The sequence below is a fragment of the Haemorhous mexicanus genome, chromosome 2 (assembly GCF_027477595.1).
Source record: "Haemorhous mexicanus isolate bHaeMex1 chromosome 2, bHaeMex1.pri, whole genome shotgun sequence".
Taxonomy (NCBI): domain Eukaryota; kingdom Metazoa; phylum Chordata; class Aves; order Passeriformes; family Fringillidae; genus Haemorhous; species Haemorhous mexicanus.
The window spans coordinates 116,532,175-116,548,277 of NC_082342.1; the positions used below are offsets into that span (position 1 = coordinate 116,532,175).

General features: G+C 38.1%; 1 protein-coding gene across 2 annotated transcripts in view; it reads right to left on the bottom strand.

Annotated features, from left to right (window-relative positions):
- Positions 1–657: 657 nt before the first annotated feature.
- Positions 658–16,103, bottom strand: part of TRAPPC10 (trafficking protein particle complex subunit 10) — a 37,968-nt gene continuing 22,522 nt past the window's right edge. For both annotated transcript variants that reach the window (XM_059840026.1, XM_059840027.1), the window contains 12 exons: positions 15,306–15,446; positions 14,305–14,417; positions 12,788–13,302; positions 10,219–10,360; positions 8,806–8,964; positions 7,934–8,163; positions 7,017–7,117; positions 6,522–6,648; positions 5,642–5,812; positions 4,082–4,259; positions 3,517–3,711; positions 658–2,725 (listed from right to left, as the gene is read on the bottom strand). In XM_059840026.1, the coding sequence (XP_059696009.1) occupies positions 2,487–2,725; positions 3,517–3,711; positions 4,082–4,259; positions 5,642–5,812; positions 6,522–6,648; positions 7,017–7,117; positions 7,934–8,163; positions 8,806–8,964; positions 10,219–10,360; positions 12,788–13,302; positions 14,305–14,417; positions 15,306–15,446 (2,311 nt within the window). In that variant the 3' untranslated portion in view covers positions 658–2,486. The remainder of the gene's footprint in view (positions 2,726–3,516; positions 3,712–4,081; positions 4,260–5,641; positions 5,813–6,521; positions 6,649–7,016; positions 7,118–7,933; positions 8,164–8,805; positions 8,965–10,218; positions 10,361–12,787; positions 13,303–14,304; positions 14,418–15,305; positions 15,447–16,103) is intronic.

Here is a 16,103-nt window from a genome sequence, read left to right on the forward strand (position 1 = left end):
TTGGTCTTTGTATACTTCCAAGCCTAATCAGCAAGGAAGGAGAATTAATCAGTGGTACAGAGAGCAGTGTCCCTTAGTTATGGATATCCTGGAACTAGTGAGCTTTAAGGATGCAGTAAATCAAGATATGAATGTATGTCTTATGTATAGGCTGCTAACTTGGCAAAAGACTCAGGTCCAGGTATCCCATAACTGATTATATGATTATTATAATAATTAAGAATATGATAATGATAATTATTACAAACAAGTTATTATTAATATAATACTAAAATTATTATAATAGTATCTGATCTACCTGACCACCTAGACCCTTCCCTGAAGGATGCATAGAAATCAGCTGGGCTTACACAATTTGTGTGGAAATTATTAACCATTCATAATAGAGGGGCTGTAAGTGGGAGGTTGCCAACACTGAATTTCTGTGTATAAATGACAGCAGGAAAAATCTGGAGGGGTGTGCTGGATTTGTGGAATACTGTGGAGACTCCAGGCTTGTGCAACTCTGAAATAAATAAACAATCAATGTCTACTTCACGTGTGTAATTGCACACCAGGTAACAAATCTGATTTTTGACAGACAAAAGCAGCTTTGGTTAAAACATGAAGCAATCACTCCTCCAGACCAAACAGAACTCACAGCAGCAGAGAAGTTGATTTCTTTTTAAAACATGTATATTTAGAACTGTAACGCTTACAATTTCATTAAACAATCTTAGTACAATGTGTTTAATCTAACAGTATATTACAGAACAGTGTGAAAAATGATTTAATAGCAAACCATGAAAATGGAATTAATAATACCTGCAGTGTCAAAGTCACTAACTTGTTACCTTTTCCAGTCAAAGAATCCCAGCAGTCATTCGCACTAAATGATGCTTTGGGTTTTATCCAGAATAAAATGGTATGATTTCCACAGAGAAAGGGCATTCCTTCACAGAAAGAAGATGCATAATAAGAACATTTTCAGCTAGCAGGTCTACTTTATACATCTAATTAGAATTTTTAAATAAAAAATAAAATTAAAGCAAAATGCTTAGACCAGTGCAGGGTGCCTATTCATTTTTCAACTTATTTGTGGTTCTTTTTGGAAAGAGGGTTTGTTTTTTATTTCCCCTTTGTAATTTAGCAGAAGAAAAGAAAATAATAACAATGAGTTTGTCTAATGAGCAGCTCCTCACTTTAGTTTTGCTGACAAGTGTTTGACATGGGACTGTTTCCTCTGTGGAGTCTGTTGACAACGCACCATTATAGATCTGCAAGTAGAAAAGGTCATTCTCACATTAAATGCACAAGTTTCAATATCAGAAGCAGGACATCAGAAGAAGTTGTAATTTTTCCAGTCACAGGTGAATTTGCAACATTCACAAAAATTACACTTTTTTTTTTTTTTACATTTTTTGTATTTACATTTCAGATATAAATAATGAAATTCTTTAAGTTACATGTTTTAACTTTGCTTCACGATTATTCTACATCTGCAAGCTTTCCTGTATCAAACCAACCTCCTTCTTTCATCATGAATGCACAAGTCTGGCCTCTAATCAGTAATAATTACACTAAGCCTTTATGATGAAAGGTTGACTGTTCAAGTATCACATCATACTGAAATTTTTGCCCCAACTTAAAAATTGGGGCAGCAAACCAAGCCACTTGGAAATGGTAATAAAAGAAATTAATCTGGGAACTCAATAAGCCAAATAATTTATTATTAAATTCTATCAATATCTTTCTTTGGTAAGAAATATGCAAGAGAATAACCCAAAGCCCACCCCCCCAAAAAAAAAAAAAATCATATAATATGTGACATCACAGTGTCTACTCTGTGAAGGAGAAAGCCTCAGAAAATTAAGGAATTTTGTTCAGTTAAGATTGTTTATAGCAGTAGCTCTTCCATGCATCTAAGTATGCAAATGATGGAAGTTTAATATAAAATTGCAATGGCAGGAATTAACAATGATCAAACAAACAAAATAAAAGCAAACCAGAAAAGCAACTGTTACACCAGTGAATGTGTTGTTGTATGCTCCGTTATGTTTCTGGCACATGTGTGGAAAAGCCTGTAAATTATTACATAAAAATTCAAGATTTGGATAATTACATCATCCAACTCTACATTCTAAAATATGTAGGAAGCATGAAACAAATCTCTCAGCTGCCCAACAAAAATAAAGAAGTGGTCCAAAGATTTGGATTTTTTGCTTTTTGTTGCCCTGTGTTGGTTGTTGTGATGCAGGGATGTGACTGCAGGAAGAAAACCCAATAGCTGACACAAAACATACTAAAGTGGCAATATAAACTAGCTGACACAAGCCTCACTGTACATTTAAATTGATACAATTGTCTGGTGCTTCCATGGCCAGTACACACCGGGTGCCACAGGTCTCCTTGGAGTTAATGTTGCAACGAGGACTGAGCAGGTCATTATCCCATAAAGTGCTTTCAAATCCAGTTCCTAAGGGGTTCCTGGTCTCCACTCCGAACTGTCACGTGACGTTGACCTCCAGAACGTGGTCGTCCTTGCTGGGAATGACCAGGATTTGCATCCCTGTGCTGCTGTTGAAGACCTGGCCCGGGGAGAAGGGCTGGAGCCGGGGCATGGGCAGACCCTTGTGCTCCCCACTGGCTGTGGAATGCAGGCTCCCCCTGCTCCTGATGCTGCTGCTGTCAGCCTGCTCATCCACATTCTTGTCCACAGACAGGTTATCGTTTTCAATCCAGCTATCTGTTTGAAAACAAAGGAAAAAATAGAGCTTAATTCTACCAATTAAGTCTAAAAGGTAATTTCAGAGCTCCGACAGTCAGCTTAACACATGTTCACAGTTATTGGTCATCTCTGCTGAGGTAACAGTATGTGCACACTTTTGGCCAGCTCCAGATGTAACTGAGTGAATTATACTGGTTTAGAAGGAAAATTTCAATAGCATGACCTCACACTTGTCACAAGCTAGAAGGATGCACACTAGCAGCTCCATTGACAAAAGCTATGTTGCTTCTGTGAGTGAATTTTCACTGCAGCTCTGGGACTACTCAGTACAGATAAATACTCTACATGGCTCTGGTAATTTAAACTCTGCATCTAACTGAAGGGCCCACATTTTTAGCAGTTCTTTTATTTCACATTTAATCCCTTGAAAACGGGGGAAAAAAATCTCAAAGCTAATGAAGACACACACCATTTAGAGAAAATGGAACTGCAGGATTAGAGGGTTATCAAACAGTTTTCACTTGATTATAAATCCAGTGACAACTGATTTACATACTAATATTTAAAGGAAACATAAGAGAACAATGCATTTATTATCCCTCCTCAGAGAGTTAGGTGGCAACCCAAATTCAAAGTTCCCCTTAGAGCAAGTTTCAATTTAGGACTGTGAGTGAAGGTAGCAAAGACACCTGTGAGTACCTGGTCCATATATTGTCAGTGTATTTCTTGCTTTGCTTTTCTCTTTACACAAGAACACAGGAAAAACAGAGTAATTTCTGTAAGTAGCCACGTGCTCAAACTGGCCTTACCAGCATCAAGCTGCATGGAGTGAGCAGAATGGTGAGGGAGGTATTTAAACAATCTGACATCAGGGAAAGGAAGATGCCCAGCAAACAGTGGCATCACTTCCATGTGCACTTTGTGAGTTGCTCGAGGTGCTACAGGCATAGAAATCACTCCAGAGCTTTTTCCACAGACTGCCCAGTTACTACTGTTGTCAACAACTGCAAGAATAAAGAGAAAACACTATAGTTTTAGAGCACTTTGAAAATCTGCATTTTAGCAACATCTAAAAGCCCACCAGCTTTTATGTGTGAAGAGCTGTGCAAGGTAAGAAAACAGCCCTACACAGAAGGGACCACAGTTGGGGCTCAAGCATGTATCCATCCAGTCTAAAGAACATTTCTACTCCACTGGAAGGCAGATTAATGTGAGGAAAATAAAATATTCCCAGTCTAGCAAAATGAAAACTGCTGTATTAAGCAGCTGTACCCACAATAAAGGAATTTATGCCATAGCAAGTCTGGCAAATGTTATTGTCAAGAAAAAAATAGGGGGAAAATTTATTAAAATGCTTAAGAAAAATAGTCTTACCTTCATACATAAGTTTTGTTGTGCAATATCCATCTGATTCTGTTAATGCTTCATCTCTGTCAACCTCAGAGAGCTCAACAAGCCGGGTGATGGACACCTCTAAGGAGCAGAGTGAGCCTGTTTTACAGTACTCTGCATCCAAGGGTGGGAAGATTTCAGTTTTCACATGGTACAATGTCTGTCAGGAAGAAAACAGTGCTGTTATCAAGGAAAAGGGGGTGTTTTATTTGTGTTTAAATTGAACTGGACAGTGGGTACAGTACCAACTTTACACAAAACAGACACATCCTTTTAAATCTTCCTAATGGAAGAATCACTTATAAGTAATGTTCACTTCATTGTCTTGCTCAGTTTAATAAAATCATAGAACATGGAATCCTGGAATGCTGTGCAATAGTAGGGACCTTAAAGATCATCTGGTTCCAAACCACCTGCCATGGGCAAAGACACCTTCCAACAGAAAAAATCAAATTTGAGTCAATCTATTTTTGATACCAGCAGTGAAAATATAATTTTTCCTTTACTTCTGTACTTTAACACAGCCTTTCAATGCTCCTAAATGGACACCAATCTTACTACTTAAACATTTTTTATCAGTTTTTTAGCTCCTCCCTTTACAGACACATCACTCAGGTTCTGAGTAATACAGAACTATTGCATCCCTCCTCCTGTCATTGTCCCTGGAATAACAGTGCCCACATCAAAGAACCGATATTTAATTCCTACAAAATTTAATTTCTACCAGAAAACCCCCACTGTTTCACACAGGCAGTTGTCTTTAAAAACTCCAGAAAGATGCTGATAGAGGTGCCAAAAATGCTCGTTACATGGCAGTGGGCAAACACACACCTGAAATGTTGCTCAATGCCAGTTTGCAACAAGCAGGTAGAAAACACTGAAAACAGACCAAAGGATTTAAAAAACAAGAGTCTTCTCATGATGCTGCTTTTTACCCAAGCATCACAAAGGGGAACACTGAGTTTAGAGATGAGATTGAATAATGTTGATAAAACTTCCTATTAAAGGAATTCTACCTAGCTTATGAGTTTCCTAGCTGATCAAAGGAAAAAAAAAGTTTGTCCATAAAGGGGAAGAAGAATATTTCAGGGGCCTAGGGAACCCTAAATATTTCATTAGAGGAGCTCATCTCAAGCACTGCAAAAAACTACTCAGATGCTTTCAATAGCGAAGATATTCTGGAAATTGCAGTTTGCTTTGTAGAGCACAATCTTAAGCCAGCAGGGAAAAAGCAGCTCAGTAAGCTGCAGACAATCTCCATGGCACCAACCCAGGAAGGCAAAAACAGTAAAAAATGGAACACAATTAAGCACAAGTGTTACAGTCCTCACCACATTTCTGTGGCAAGGGTATGATTCCACTACATCACATCAGGCTGCAGCTCTGTCACTCACAAACTGACTTTCCAATGAATCTAAGTAGGTATCAACCTCATGATATAAACCAATTTTTTCTAATATATTTCTTGTTTTTCCCTTTTCACTTATTAAGAAACCATATTCAGTTAAGATATGCTACCCTATAACTTAGAAGAGTACTTACAAAAAAATTTTCCACTTGGAATTCGTAAGTGAACGGCTTCAAGATAAGAGACTGTTCTTCAGAGGTAGCTGGACAAAAGCTGACTGAAAACAGGCACTGCAAGGAGAGAGGAAGCTCTTTTGTCCACTTCAATTCCCATACAAAGAATATTGATTGCTTACTGTACACGACCTGAAAGAGAGTGTTTAGAGTGTTAGCTGCTTCCTTCCTCTGAAAAAGAAGAGGAAATGCACACATGAATATGTTTGTCTGTTCTGACATTGGTACAGTTTACAGAAACAAACTCAATAAATCATTAGGGAAATATGGAACAAAATTACTAATAGTGAATCTTTTTCACAATGCACATCTTTTTAAAAGGAAGGATCCATTTCACCGTCAGAATCAAATGTTTCAAGAGGAAACACTTCACATTCAGTGAAGTTCAATTTCATATTTTAAAATATTTTAATCAAAAGTCAAATTTAACAAAATTATTAGTATAGGCACTGAGAATGAACAATTTAACATGTTCAGACAAGGCTGAAAGAAACTTCAAGGTTGCCCAGGGAACTTGTGGATACCCCATCCCTGGAAGTGTTCAAGGCCAGGTTGGATGGGGCTCTGATCATCCTGGTCTAGTGGAAGGTGTTTCAATCCCCAATCCAGGGCAGGGGGTTGAAACCTGATCATCTTCAAAACCCCTTCCAACCCAAACCATTCTATAATTCTGTGGTAAGAAACTGTTCTGCAACTGAACTGGTTTACAGCTGTATTTAATTGGAAATCTGTCTCTACCTGATTTTTTTTTTCCTAAAACCCAATGACAAACTGCAACCTTATGCAACTTATGCAAAAGCATAAGATGAATAAATGGCATAAATCTGCAAGTGAATTTTACCTGTTGAGATGCAGGGTTGAGAGGTACCAGCTGCAAATCTGTACACTCAGCAGAATTTTTTAGGCTGTAGTCTGAAAGCTGGAAACAGAGTTCTGACAAATTCTGTACGCAGACTTGAACATATTTCCTGAAAAATGCAACACAATTTTTCAATAAAAACTGAAGAGGTACATTGGAAGAGTCCATGTCCATAAAACAAGGCTGTAAAACATCCTCTTTCACATTAAACAAAACCAAAGAACGACACACAAACAGGATAACTGGGTTCATCCTGTGCTCTTATTTCCAAAACCACAAATTTGTTTTACTGTCATGAAAGAACACGAAAGGAAATGCACAAGCTTTCACAGGGAAGATAGTAAAAGCCCAAAATATATAAATATATATATGTATATATATTTTAAAAAAGCTGCTATAAATAAGAGTTATGAAACCTCATACAGCTCCATATTTTGTAATAAGAAAGAAACAATAAATAAATAATGAGTACATTACCGTTTGCCAGCTGACAACAAGGAATGCTTGGCATTAAAGGGTATGCAGAATGTTAATGCAATAATAGTGGAGTAAATCGACCAAGGACAATCAATGGTCACCTAAAGGAAAAAAAGGAACACAGTTCTTATTTCCAATGGTCTTTGGCACAATGATTTTGCTTTTCTTCTCCTTTCTAAGTGAAACTTGTCTCATAAGTGTCTATATCTAATGCATCCAGGAGGGGAAGAAATAAACATTTTTTAAAAATCAGTATGTAAAATCTAATCTGAAAAAAGAACAGGTTTTTGTTTGCCTACGAGTGGGATATGAAATCTCAAAGCAGCTTTTCCTCCAGGAACTGACATACCAAGTTCTAAAGACTATAAAAAAAGGAAGGGGAATAGAAGAAAAAAAAGGACACCAATGGCATCTCTGACAACTTTACCCCTGGTAAAGGTCAGTATCAAATAAACTGCTGTAAGAACTATTACTTTAATGTCTTTATATAATTTAATATAGTGAATGCAAGCTCAAAATATTTTTAAAAATGCATTTAATGTATATTTGTTTTAATTTGAAGCAGCACACTTGACTTCATCTTTCCCATGAATCAGAAGCTGGAATTAAAAGACCACTATGCTACCTTTTACAAAGACACAGGTACCCTCCATGCTTTATAAACTATGTTAAAACACTAAAATCTAGATTACTAGCCAAGGGAACAGTTGACAATTTATTAACAACAGTGTATATTTCTGCTTATACTTACAATTTCTTTACATTTTAACATTTGGTATGATTTTTGCATGTATGTCTTTTGAAAGAAAATAAGTTCCAAACAAGCAAGTTCCCCCTCACTACCACCTCTATTTTGTGAAGTGTTTACCTCTGCAATCAAATACATTTCATAGTAAAAAAGTTAAACTAAATCTTACTTTTTGATCAACAGTAGCCATGCAGTTGTCCTGTTTCTGCTTCTCTCTGTTTTTTCTGTGATTTTCTTTATTTGTAGTATTTTCCTTCTCCACTGCAGATTCTGTGGCTGATGGCAAATACATGACTTCTAGTTCGAATTCAATCACATGGTAAGCAGGGGCCACTGGCAAGCTGATGCTTGTGATCTTCTCAGAAGACTGAATCCTTAATGATGACTCTGAGATCTTTTCTATAGACGTGTAGAATGGGATAAAAAGAAAATATTAAAAAATATGTGGTGCCATAACCACTTCCCAGCAATGTTTGCAAAAACAGCGATGAGAAACCATGTTAAAAAACTCCACAGTAACCTCTTCAAACCAGCTATAATCTGCACATATTAAATATTTAACTTCCCAGGAGTAATGCTCTATCCTTCTTTAACCGCAGGAAGTTAACCACCACATTCCATGTAATAAAAGGCTCCTAATGTTCAGGAAAGAACCGAGAGGGCAATTTAACAACAAACTTCAAACCAGCTAAAGAGCTACTTTAGCCCATCATATAACACTTACTAAAGTTTTTACAAAGGGAAAGCACCTTGTTAAGTCTCATCATTTCACTTCAAGCAACCTTGGACACACAAGCAGCAGTTTCACATGCCTTCTGGATTTCATCAATGGAAGTAAAATTGTCCAGCTATGTTTGTCAAAGTTCATACTATTACTTTTAGGGTAAAAATTTGAGACTGAAGTTGTAAATCCCTAAAATTGTTCTGAATAATGACAATTGACAAACAGTGTCAGTGTTCTTAATGCTCCAAGTACAAAGCTTCAGGATGACTGAACTTGTCAGCCTTTTAGAGATGATTCCTTTCCAGTTCCTGGCTTACCCCTGGTGTTGGAGTAGATCACAGCCTTGCTCTCAGGGTGGTACAGGATGGGCATGGCATCGGCGTTGCTCAGCTGCAGAGTGTCCCCACTCTTCATGCTGTAGTGACCAGTGGTCACTGTGAACTTCACCTTCTGGGGAATGCCAGCCAAAAGGCTTTCTGGAGGACAGAGCAGGAATTGTCAACAGATTCCAGCACGTGGTTACAATGCACTAAGCCTTGTTAGCAGACAATTGGTCACACACTGGGGTAACTTACAAGTGTGGGGCTTTGGTGTTGTGGGACACATTAAACCCAGCAGATGCAACTTGTGGAGAAACCACATGTTCCATGTTGCAACCTGAGAGCTCACACCCACTGCATCTTGGATGGCTTAGATGAGCTGTCTATATAGCAGAGATTTCAGTGAAATACAATAATCCCAAAGAATTTACTAAGCTTTTAAAGTTCTCCAGGTTGCAGACAGCTCTGTATTTTCACACCTGTGATTCCAGTCATACCCACGTGCTGTATTTACATGATCAGCACAACAAGAATGCCAGTGTGCACACAGAATCATAGCTATCAGTTTCACAGGGGTCCCTAATTTGATATATGCCCAATATGCCTGCCTTTCCTTAGACACACACTGCAACCTGGGAAGACAGCACAAAATTCATATTAACTCCTCAGCTGCCACACTCAGTAACCTGAAAACAAATCACTATTATCTTCCATATATACACTCTAATAAACAGTACAACAACTACTGTTTAGCTGTCCCTGAAACCAATGGATGCATTCAGTATTCATTTGTAGTAAGTTTATATCCTCTCTAGTAGAGAATCCCATTTCTTACTTATTTCTTGTAAATATTGAAGGGACTCTAGCATTAAGTTTGGAGGAATTTCTCCACAGAAAGGGAGAATACACATTGGAATAGACTGCCCAGGGAGATGGTCACTGTCCCTGGATGTATTTAAAGGGAAGACTGGATGTGGCACTCAGTGCCATGGTCTGGGTGACAAGGTGGTGTTTGGCCATAGGCTGGACTCGATCCCAGAGGTCTTTTCCAGCCTAACTGATCCTGTGATCACAACCAATAAGGAGCTCAGTCAATTATAAATGTAAATATTCACCTCTAGTCAGTGTGGCAGCTCAAATCCCACCTAATATTTCAGTGACAATGCATGTTCAAATCAAGGCTCAAAAGTGACACTGTGTCCAGAGCCAAGCACTGGAGTCACTTGTCCAAAATGGGCCATCACTGACAGGACATGATGATGGATAACTTAAAAAGCAAGGCTGCATTTTAGACTCACAAGGCAGAGTAAGGCAAACTGACTAATATTGAAGCCATGAAACACTTTCTCTAGTCTCACAGGAGCACAAGAGGAATCATCAAAGCAGCTTCAGCACAGCCACTGCACCTACCAGTCATGGGCTCCACTTTGAGCTGGGGCTCCTGGGAGTACACATCGTACTGCACGATGGGGTAGATGTGAAGAAGGACAAACTGCACCTTTCCCACTGAAGTGCACAGCTGCCTGAGTGTGTATGTCCCAGGTTCTTTGGCCTTAGAAGAAAAAATATTTGAATTTTTTTAAGTTTAAGAAAATACTTCTAGAACAAGCCCTCTGCTAAAGAACAGCATGTTTCCATCTCGTTTTTATCAGGTACATTGGGTTCGTAAGTTAAAACTGCCAATTTCAGAAAACTCAGTTTTCTGAGTAAATGACAAGATTTACACAAATGAGCACCTTTCGCCCCACTAGTGCTGTCTGATACAAGAGAAACATCATAATTAACCAGTACTAGTAATCAGGATAACTAATGTAGCAGCTATACTGTCAGTTTGTTACTTTGGGGAGTGTTTTTCCTTGTTTGTTGGTTGGTTCCCGCCAAAGTGCAACATACATGAAAAAATATTTTTAAGTACCTAAACAACACTTGTGCTTATCTGGCTAATTCATAAAAGTAATTATAAAATCCCACAGCATTTATATAAAGCATAGCTTTCAGCTCCAGCTATTGATTTCACACACTCCCCCCCACACACCCTGAGTCAATGTTTACAAGAAAGTAACACATACATATTTAATTTCCAACTCTTCCCATACCCTGAGTAATGGGATTCTGGATGTTTCTCCATAAGATTAAAAACAAAAGCAAATCTGTTACAGCTTCTAGTATATTTATTCTTTATTCTATTTTCTCTTAGGGACTGCTAGGGAATGGGAGAATGGGAAATGTTTTCATTTTTTCATGTGCCACTTTCCAAGTGTAATACATAAATAACAATGCTGGGTATAATTAAGTAAGTCTACAAGTTATGGAGAAAAGCTGTACCAATTCAACAATCAAACCTCATGCAGTTATTTATATGGCAAATCCAGACTGAAATTCAGTACTATGCATTCTGACATTAAAGTCATTACATTTTAGCCCTAAAAAACCAGAAAAGCATGAGTAAAGTAATACATAACATACACATACTTTAAATCTTAGCATAGGATGGGAATATTGGTCTAAAGAATTTAGACAATGCTTTCTGATCCCTTTTAAGGCTTGGAAAAAATTGGAAGATTACTAGAAGCATAATTGGAAGCATAAATAATGTTAATCATCAGTGTAAGGTCTACAGAAATGATCAAACTCCCTCTGGGTCATAGAAGCACAGTCATTCCTATTCCTGTAGAAGTGGTGCAATTAAGCATTACTTTAAGAAAATCCAGAAAAAAGTTGTCAGCAGTATCTGTCCTCTGTGTAATCCAGTAAAAGTGACACAGTGTATTACTACAATGATAATGTATTTTTAGTAAATATTTTGTAAATACTGCCGTTTAAATCTAGAGAAACTTTCTTTGCTTTATCAAATAAAACACCATTAGAATTATAACATACTCAAGATTTTCCCTTTAAGGACAGGTAAATCATGCCTTAAACAACTATACTGTGGGATTCACACTGAGCAGTCTTCCCATGCAAAGTTCTTTTCTTGAAAGGAAGGTTGGGAAAATAGCAAAGTTATAAAAGTAAGGCTGTCCATCCTCCAGTGGCCACCAAATTCACAGCAGAACCAGACAAATTCAAAGCAGAGCTCTATCTAGCTTTTCATCCATCTCTTCTCCTGGTGTTCCCAATTGCATCCTGATCCCACCAACCCCAAATGCCAGCTCAGTGCAGTCCCTAACAGCTTTCTTCTAGTTATGCTCCTTCATCTGAAATTGACTTTTACATATGTGTGAATTCATTTTACAGAAATGGCATTTCCAGCCACCAAGGCCCCTGGTCCAAATCCCATTAACCTGTCCCAATCCTTTGAAAGGATAAGAAACCTCAGAAATTAGGTCAGTAGGTAGTTCAAATGACTGCAGTGCCATTCCACAGATGATAACTAGTAACTAATAAGATAGTTAACTTGGATGACAACTAATTGGGACAATTTTAATTCTAACATCTTCTAAATTAAAATACTTGTAGCTGATCTCAGTTTCTTGCAGGTAGGTTTACTACATCCCCCAAGTGAAAAATCCACCCTCTGCAGAGAAAAAAAGGCTGTTAACCAAATTTAATCACACAATCACTTACTGAAGGGCTAGAAAATAATTCACATTAAACCTTTTAGATGTTATTCTGAATAATCTCAACAGCACAGGCAGACTTCATGAGCAGTACATCATATGGTATATGAATTTATCAGTTCAATTTTTGGCAGCAATAGTCAAGATGTTTAAAATAGGCTTAGGAAGGCTGACTCAAATGATTTCAAGTAGAAGAGTCATCAGTATGTTTTAGCATAAACACAACAGCATCCTTTCAAGGGAAATGATGGTGGAGAACAACAAAAAGCTGCAAGGGGAATGGGTGATCCAAGAGTGACAGGAAGCAATACCTGTATATACAATAGCAGGCACCACTCACCAGCACAATGCTCTTCCTGAGCCAGCATTTCTAGTTTCTCTGTCATGAGTGCTACAACCACCCAGCTACAAAAACATACCTGAATATTGAACGTTATTTTATTGTCCCCTGGTTCCAGAGTCAAGTTGTTGCACTTCAGGACATGAGCCCCATCTTCCAAAGTGAGCCCCGAGGGCACGTCCAGGGAGCTGCTGCTCTCCTGCCGCCGCAGCAGCATGTGCGCGTTCTTGCAGATGATTCCTGCCGTGTTCAACGAGTTGTCCGAGGGGCTCCTCTCGTACATTTCAGCCAGCTCCAGTGCTGGCAGGCTGTTTCTGGACAAAGGCAAGCCTGCAATTTCACTAGGGAAGCTGATGACCCCGTTGGAAGCTTTGTGCTTGGTGAGCCACTCGGCTGTTTTCCTGTAGCTGTTCTTCTCGATGCTGAAGTGAACGTGGATGGCAACCTGGTCCACCTGGACAGGGATGGGCATTTGGCTCAGCAAAGTCAACTCGATGGACAGCTTTCCACCCACGTGGACAACAGCATTTGGAGGGTCAAAATACAGAGTTTTCAGCTGGGCAAAGGAGTGCATAGGCAATATAACCTTTTGACCTGCAAAGATAAAAACAGGGATTTTATTATTCTCCAGTGCTGCTGGAGATCAGCAAAATTTTTCTCTTAAAAATTCAGTCGCTGGAATTGAATGGATCAACAACTTTTCAGCAATGAATCATTTCACAACAAATCACTGCTTTCCAATTTTTTATCTTGCATGAGAGTTAAAAGTCACTCAGATTTGTTTCACTTAGGCTACAATTTCAATTTCCAGGCTATTAAAAAAAACTGAATTGAGAGAGATTGTTCAAGCAGAAGTTGAACATTTCACTACTACAGAACACAGTAGCATTAAATGAACAGAGCTTGCATAAGTCTAAGAAACTAATAATCAGGCTGGTGCCTTGAGCCAACACCTCTGCTGTACAAGGGGTTTTCATTCTCTTTTCTACATTCCAAAAACAACTCTAAGGCAGTACCTAACATTAATTAAGAATCAAGTCTAAAGTAACATATTACTTATGGTACGTCAAATCATTAAGAAAAAATTTCTGCATAAAAATAAGCACTGTTAAGATCTACAGGAAGTAGTCCATATAATTTTGAATTATGATTAGTATCTGATAAGAAGATATTACTGAAGCAGCATGAAGAATAAAGAGAGGAAACAGGATGGACAAAATAATAAACTGCAAGTGGATGGGCACAGATGTAACATCAAAATCGAGGATGTACCATCACAGAGCTGCCACTTGCATGCCAGCATTGAGAGACAAAGATAGGTTAGGAACAGAGAAAACTCAACACACAATCAATTATGGGCTGTTAAAGCAGAGAAACATAACAGAAGGAAAACAAAGACTCTGCAGTATTCAGGATGAAAATGTTAATTACCCTTTCATCTTTGACTATTCTTCATTAGAGGAGATTTATAAATGTTTTGGAAAACACAAGTTTAGAAATTATACACAAAATAATGAACCCAATCAGAAAAAGCCTCCCCATCTACCTTTGGGAACACCAGATTGGAGAAGCTGAAGTTTCAGGACCCAGACTCACCTTGGTTCTCTGCTTGCTGATTGGTAAAATCTAGTATTTCTTGGCAAAATCTTTTGCGTTCCTCTTCTGTTAAGAGATTATCACCAGCTAAAAGGCTGCTTGTTTGGAGATAACTACTGAAGTTAAGGAAACAGGAGATAGAAGCCCACAATAATTACAAATTTGACTGAAAACAAGACATTCAAATGCTTTTCTGAGCCTTAGAGACAAGACCTGCTGTTATCATCTCTACACTTTTCCACTAGAAAAGAAAAAACGGAAAATTTACCATCATCTGAGAGTATTGCAGAATCTCAATATTTCTGTAGCAGACCTACTAAAAATATGATCCATAATTAACCAGTGCAACCTTGACTCATCTAAAAAGATTCATGAGCATAGAAAATTCATTATTTGACAAAAATCCATGCAGAGTGCAAGTAAAGACACAGTGTCTTGCATCACACTGGCCAACATTTAGCACTAAATAATCTTGAGTATTCCATTTTATTCCAATTTACCTGGCTGAGAATCTGCCAGCTGTTACAGCACCACTTACCAAAACTAAGTCACAAGGCATTCTTTAAAATTTTAAGTGCTGGAGATATAAAGGATCACTTGAATATTTAGCTAAGAATGCAATATTACTGGCTCAGATTCCTTATGAGCATTTGCACTGAAGCAGAAAAATTTAAGAGTGTTTGAAAGTGATGTGAGAATATTTTGTAAATACTGCAGCTCCAATCTAGAAAAGCTTTCATTGTTTTATCTAATGAAAATTTTGCAAAGGAGGCTGACATGTATAATGGGTCTTGTTCCAAAAGCACATGAACCAACAAAAAAACAACAGAACAACCCCCAAGATACACTCTATGGTATCAAATAACTCAGTTGTCTCAGCTCAGACTCAGAATGTCTGGCAGCCTTTACTGTTAAATAAAAGTTAGAGATATGTCAGAAAAAGAATCCCAAGCATCATTTTTCCTGTCTTGATTGCTCCAGCTCTGCCTTTTAGAGGATACTTTTCTATCTGCCCAAGCTGCTTCTGACACTCAGCCAGCTGCTTCCTTGTGTGTGTGACCAGCAGTGCCCAGCCCTCAGCAAGGTAGGTTTTCAGTGCTCCTTGAAGATACACCTCTGCCTTCTGGGGACCTTTCTTCCTCCTTGGAAAATGAAAAAATGAGCACATAGCAATATAAAAACCTTTGCAGCCAGGAAAACTCTCCACATCTTTTCTCAAAGTGCTGATGGGGGAGGAACAAACTGCAGTGAAGCATTATGATCTTGAGTTTTCTGGTAACAGATCAACATAGGGGCCTTCCTTATTGCAATTCACTTCAGCAAGTAGAAATGCAATTAATGTCATTATTCCATATGCAGATCTATCCCAAGTCAGAGCAAAAGAGGTGAAGCAACCCCCTACAAATGAAACAAAAGCCCCCCAAAGCTTCTGACAGTTAGCTAAAAATTTGCTTACTCAAAAATTTTAAAGCAGAAGAATACTTCAATAAAAATTTTATCACCTCACAGCAGTTCCATGGCAATCTTTAAACCTAACATTACTCCCTCTGGTGAAAATTTAAGTTAATTTGGGAGAATCTGTTGCAATGTGGAGATCAGACTGTTTAAGTGAATATTGGTGGGAAGCAAGCCCCAATATATTTTCAAAAAAAACCACTTATGACTCCCAAATTCTTCTAAATAAGAAAAAAAAATGACACTGAAAAATGCAGGAGGTTTTCTCAGTGGATTTGAACAGCAGGGATAAAACCAAAAAAAATATTTGGAAATCAGGAATAAAATCACTGCTTCACCGGAGG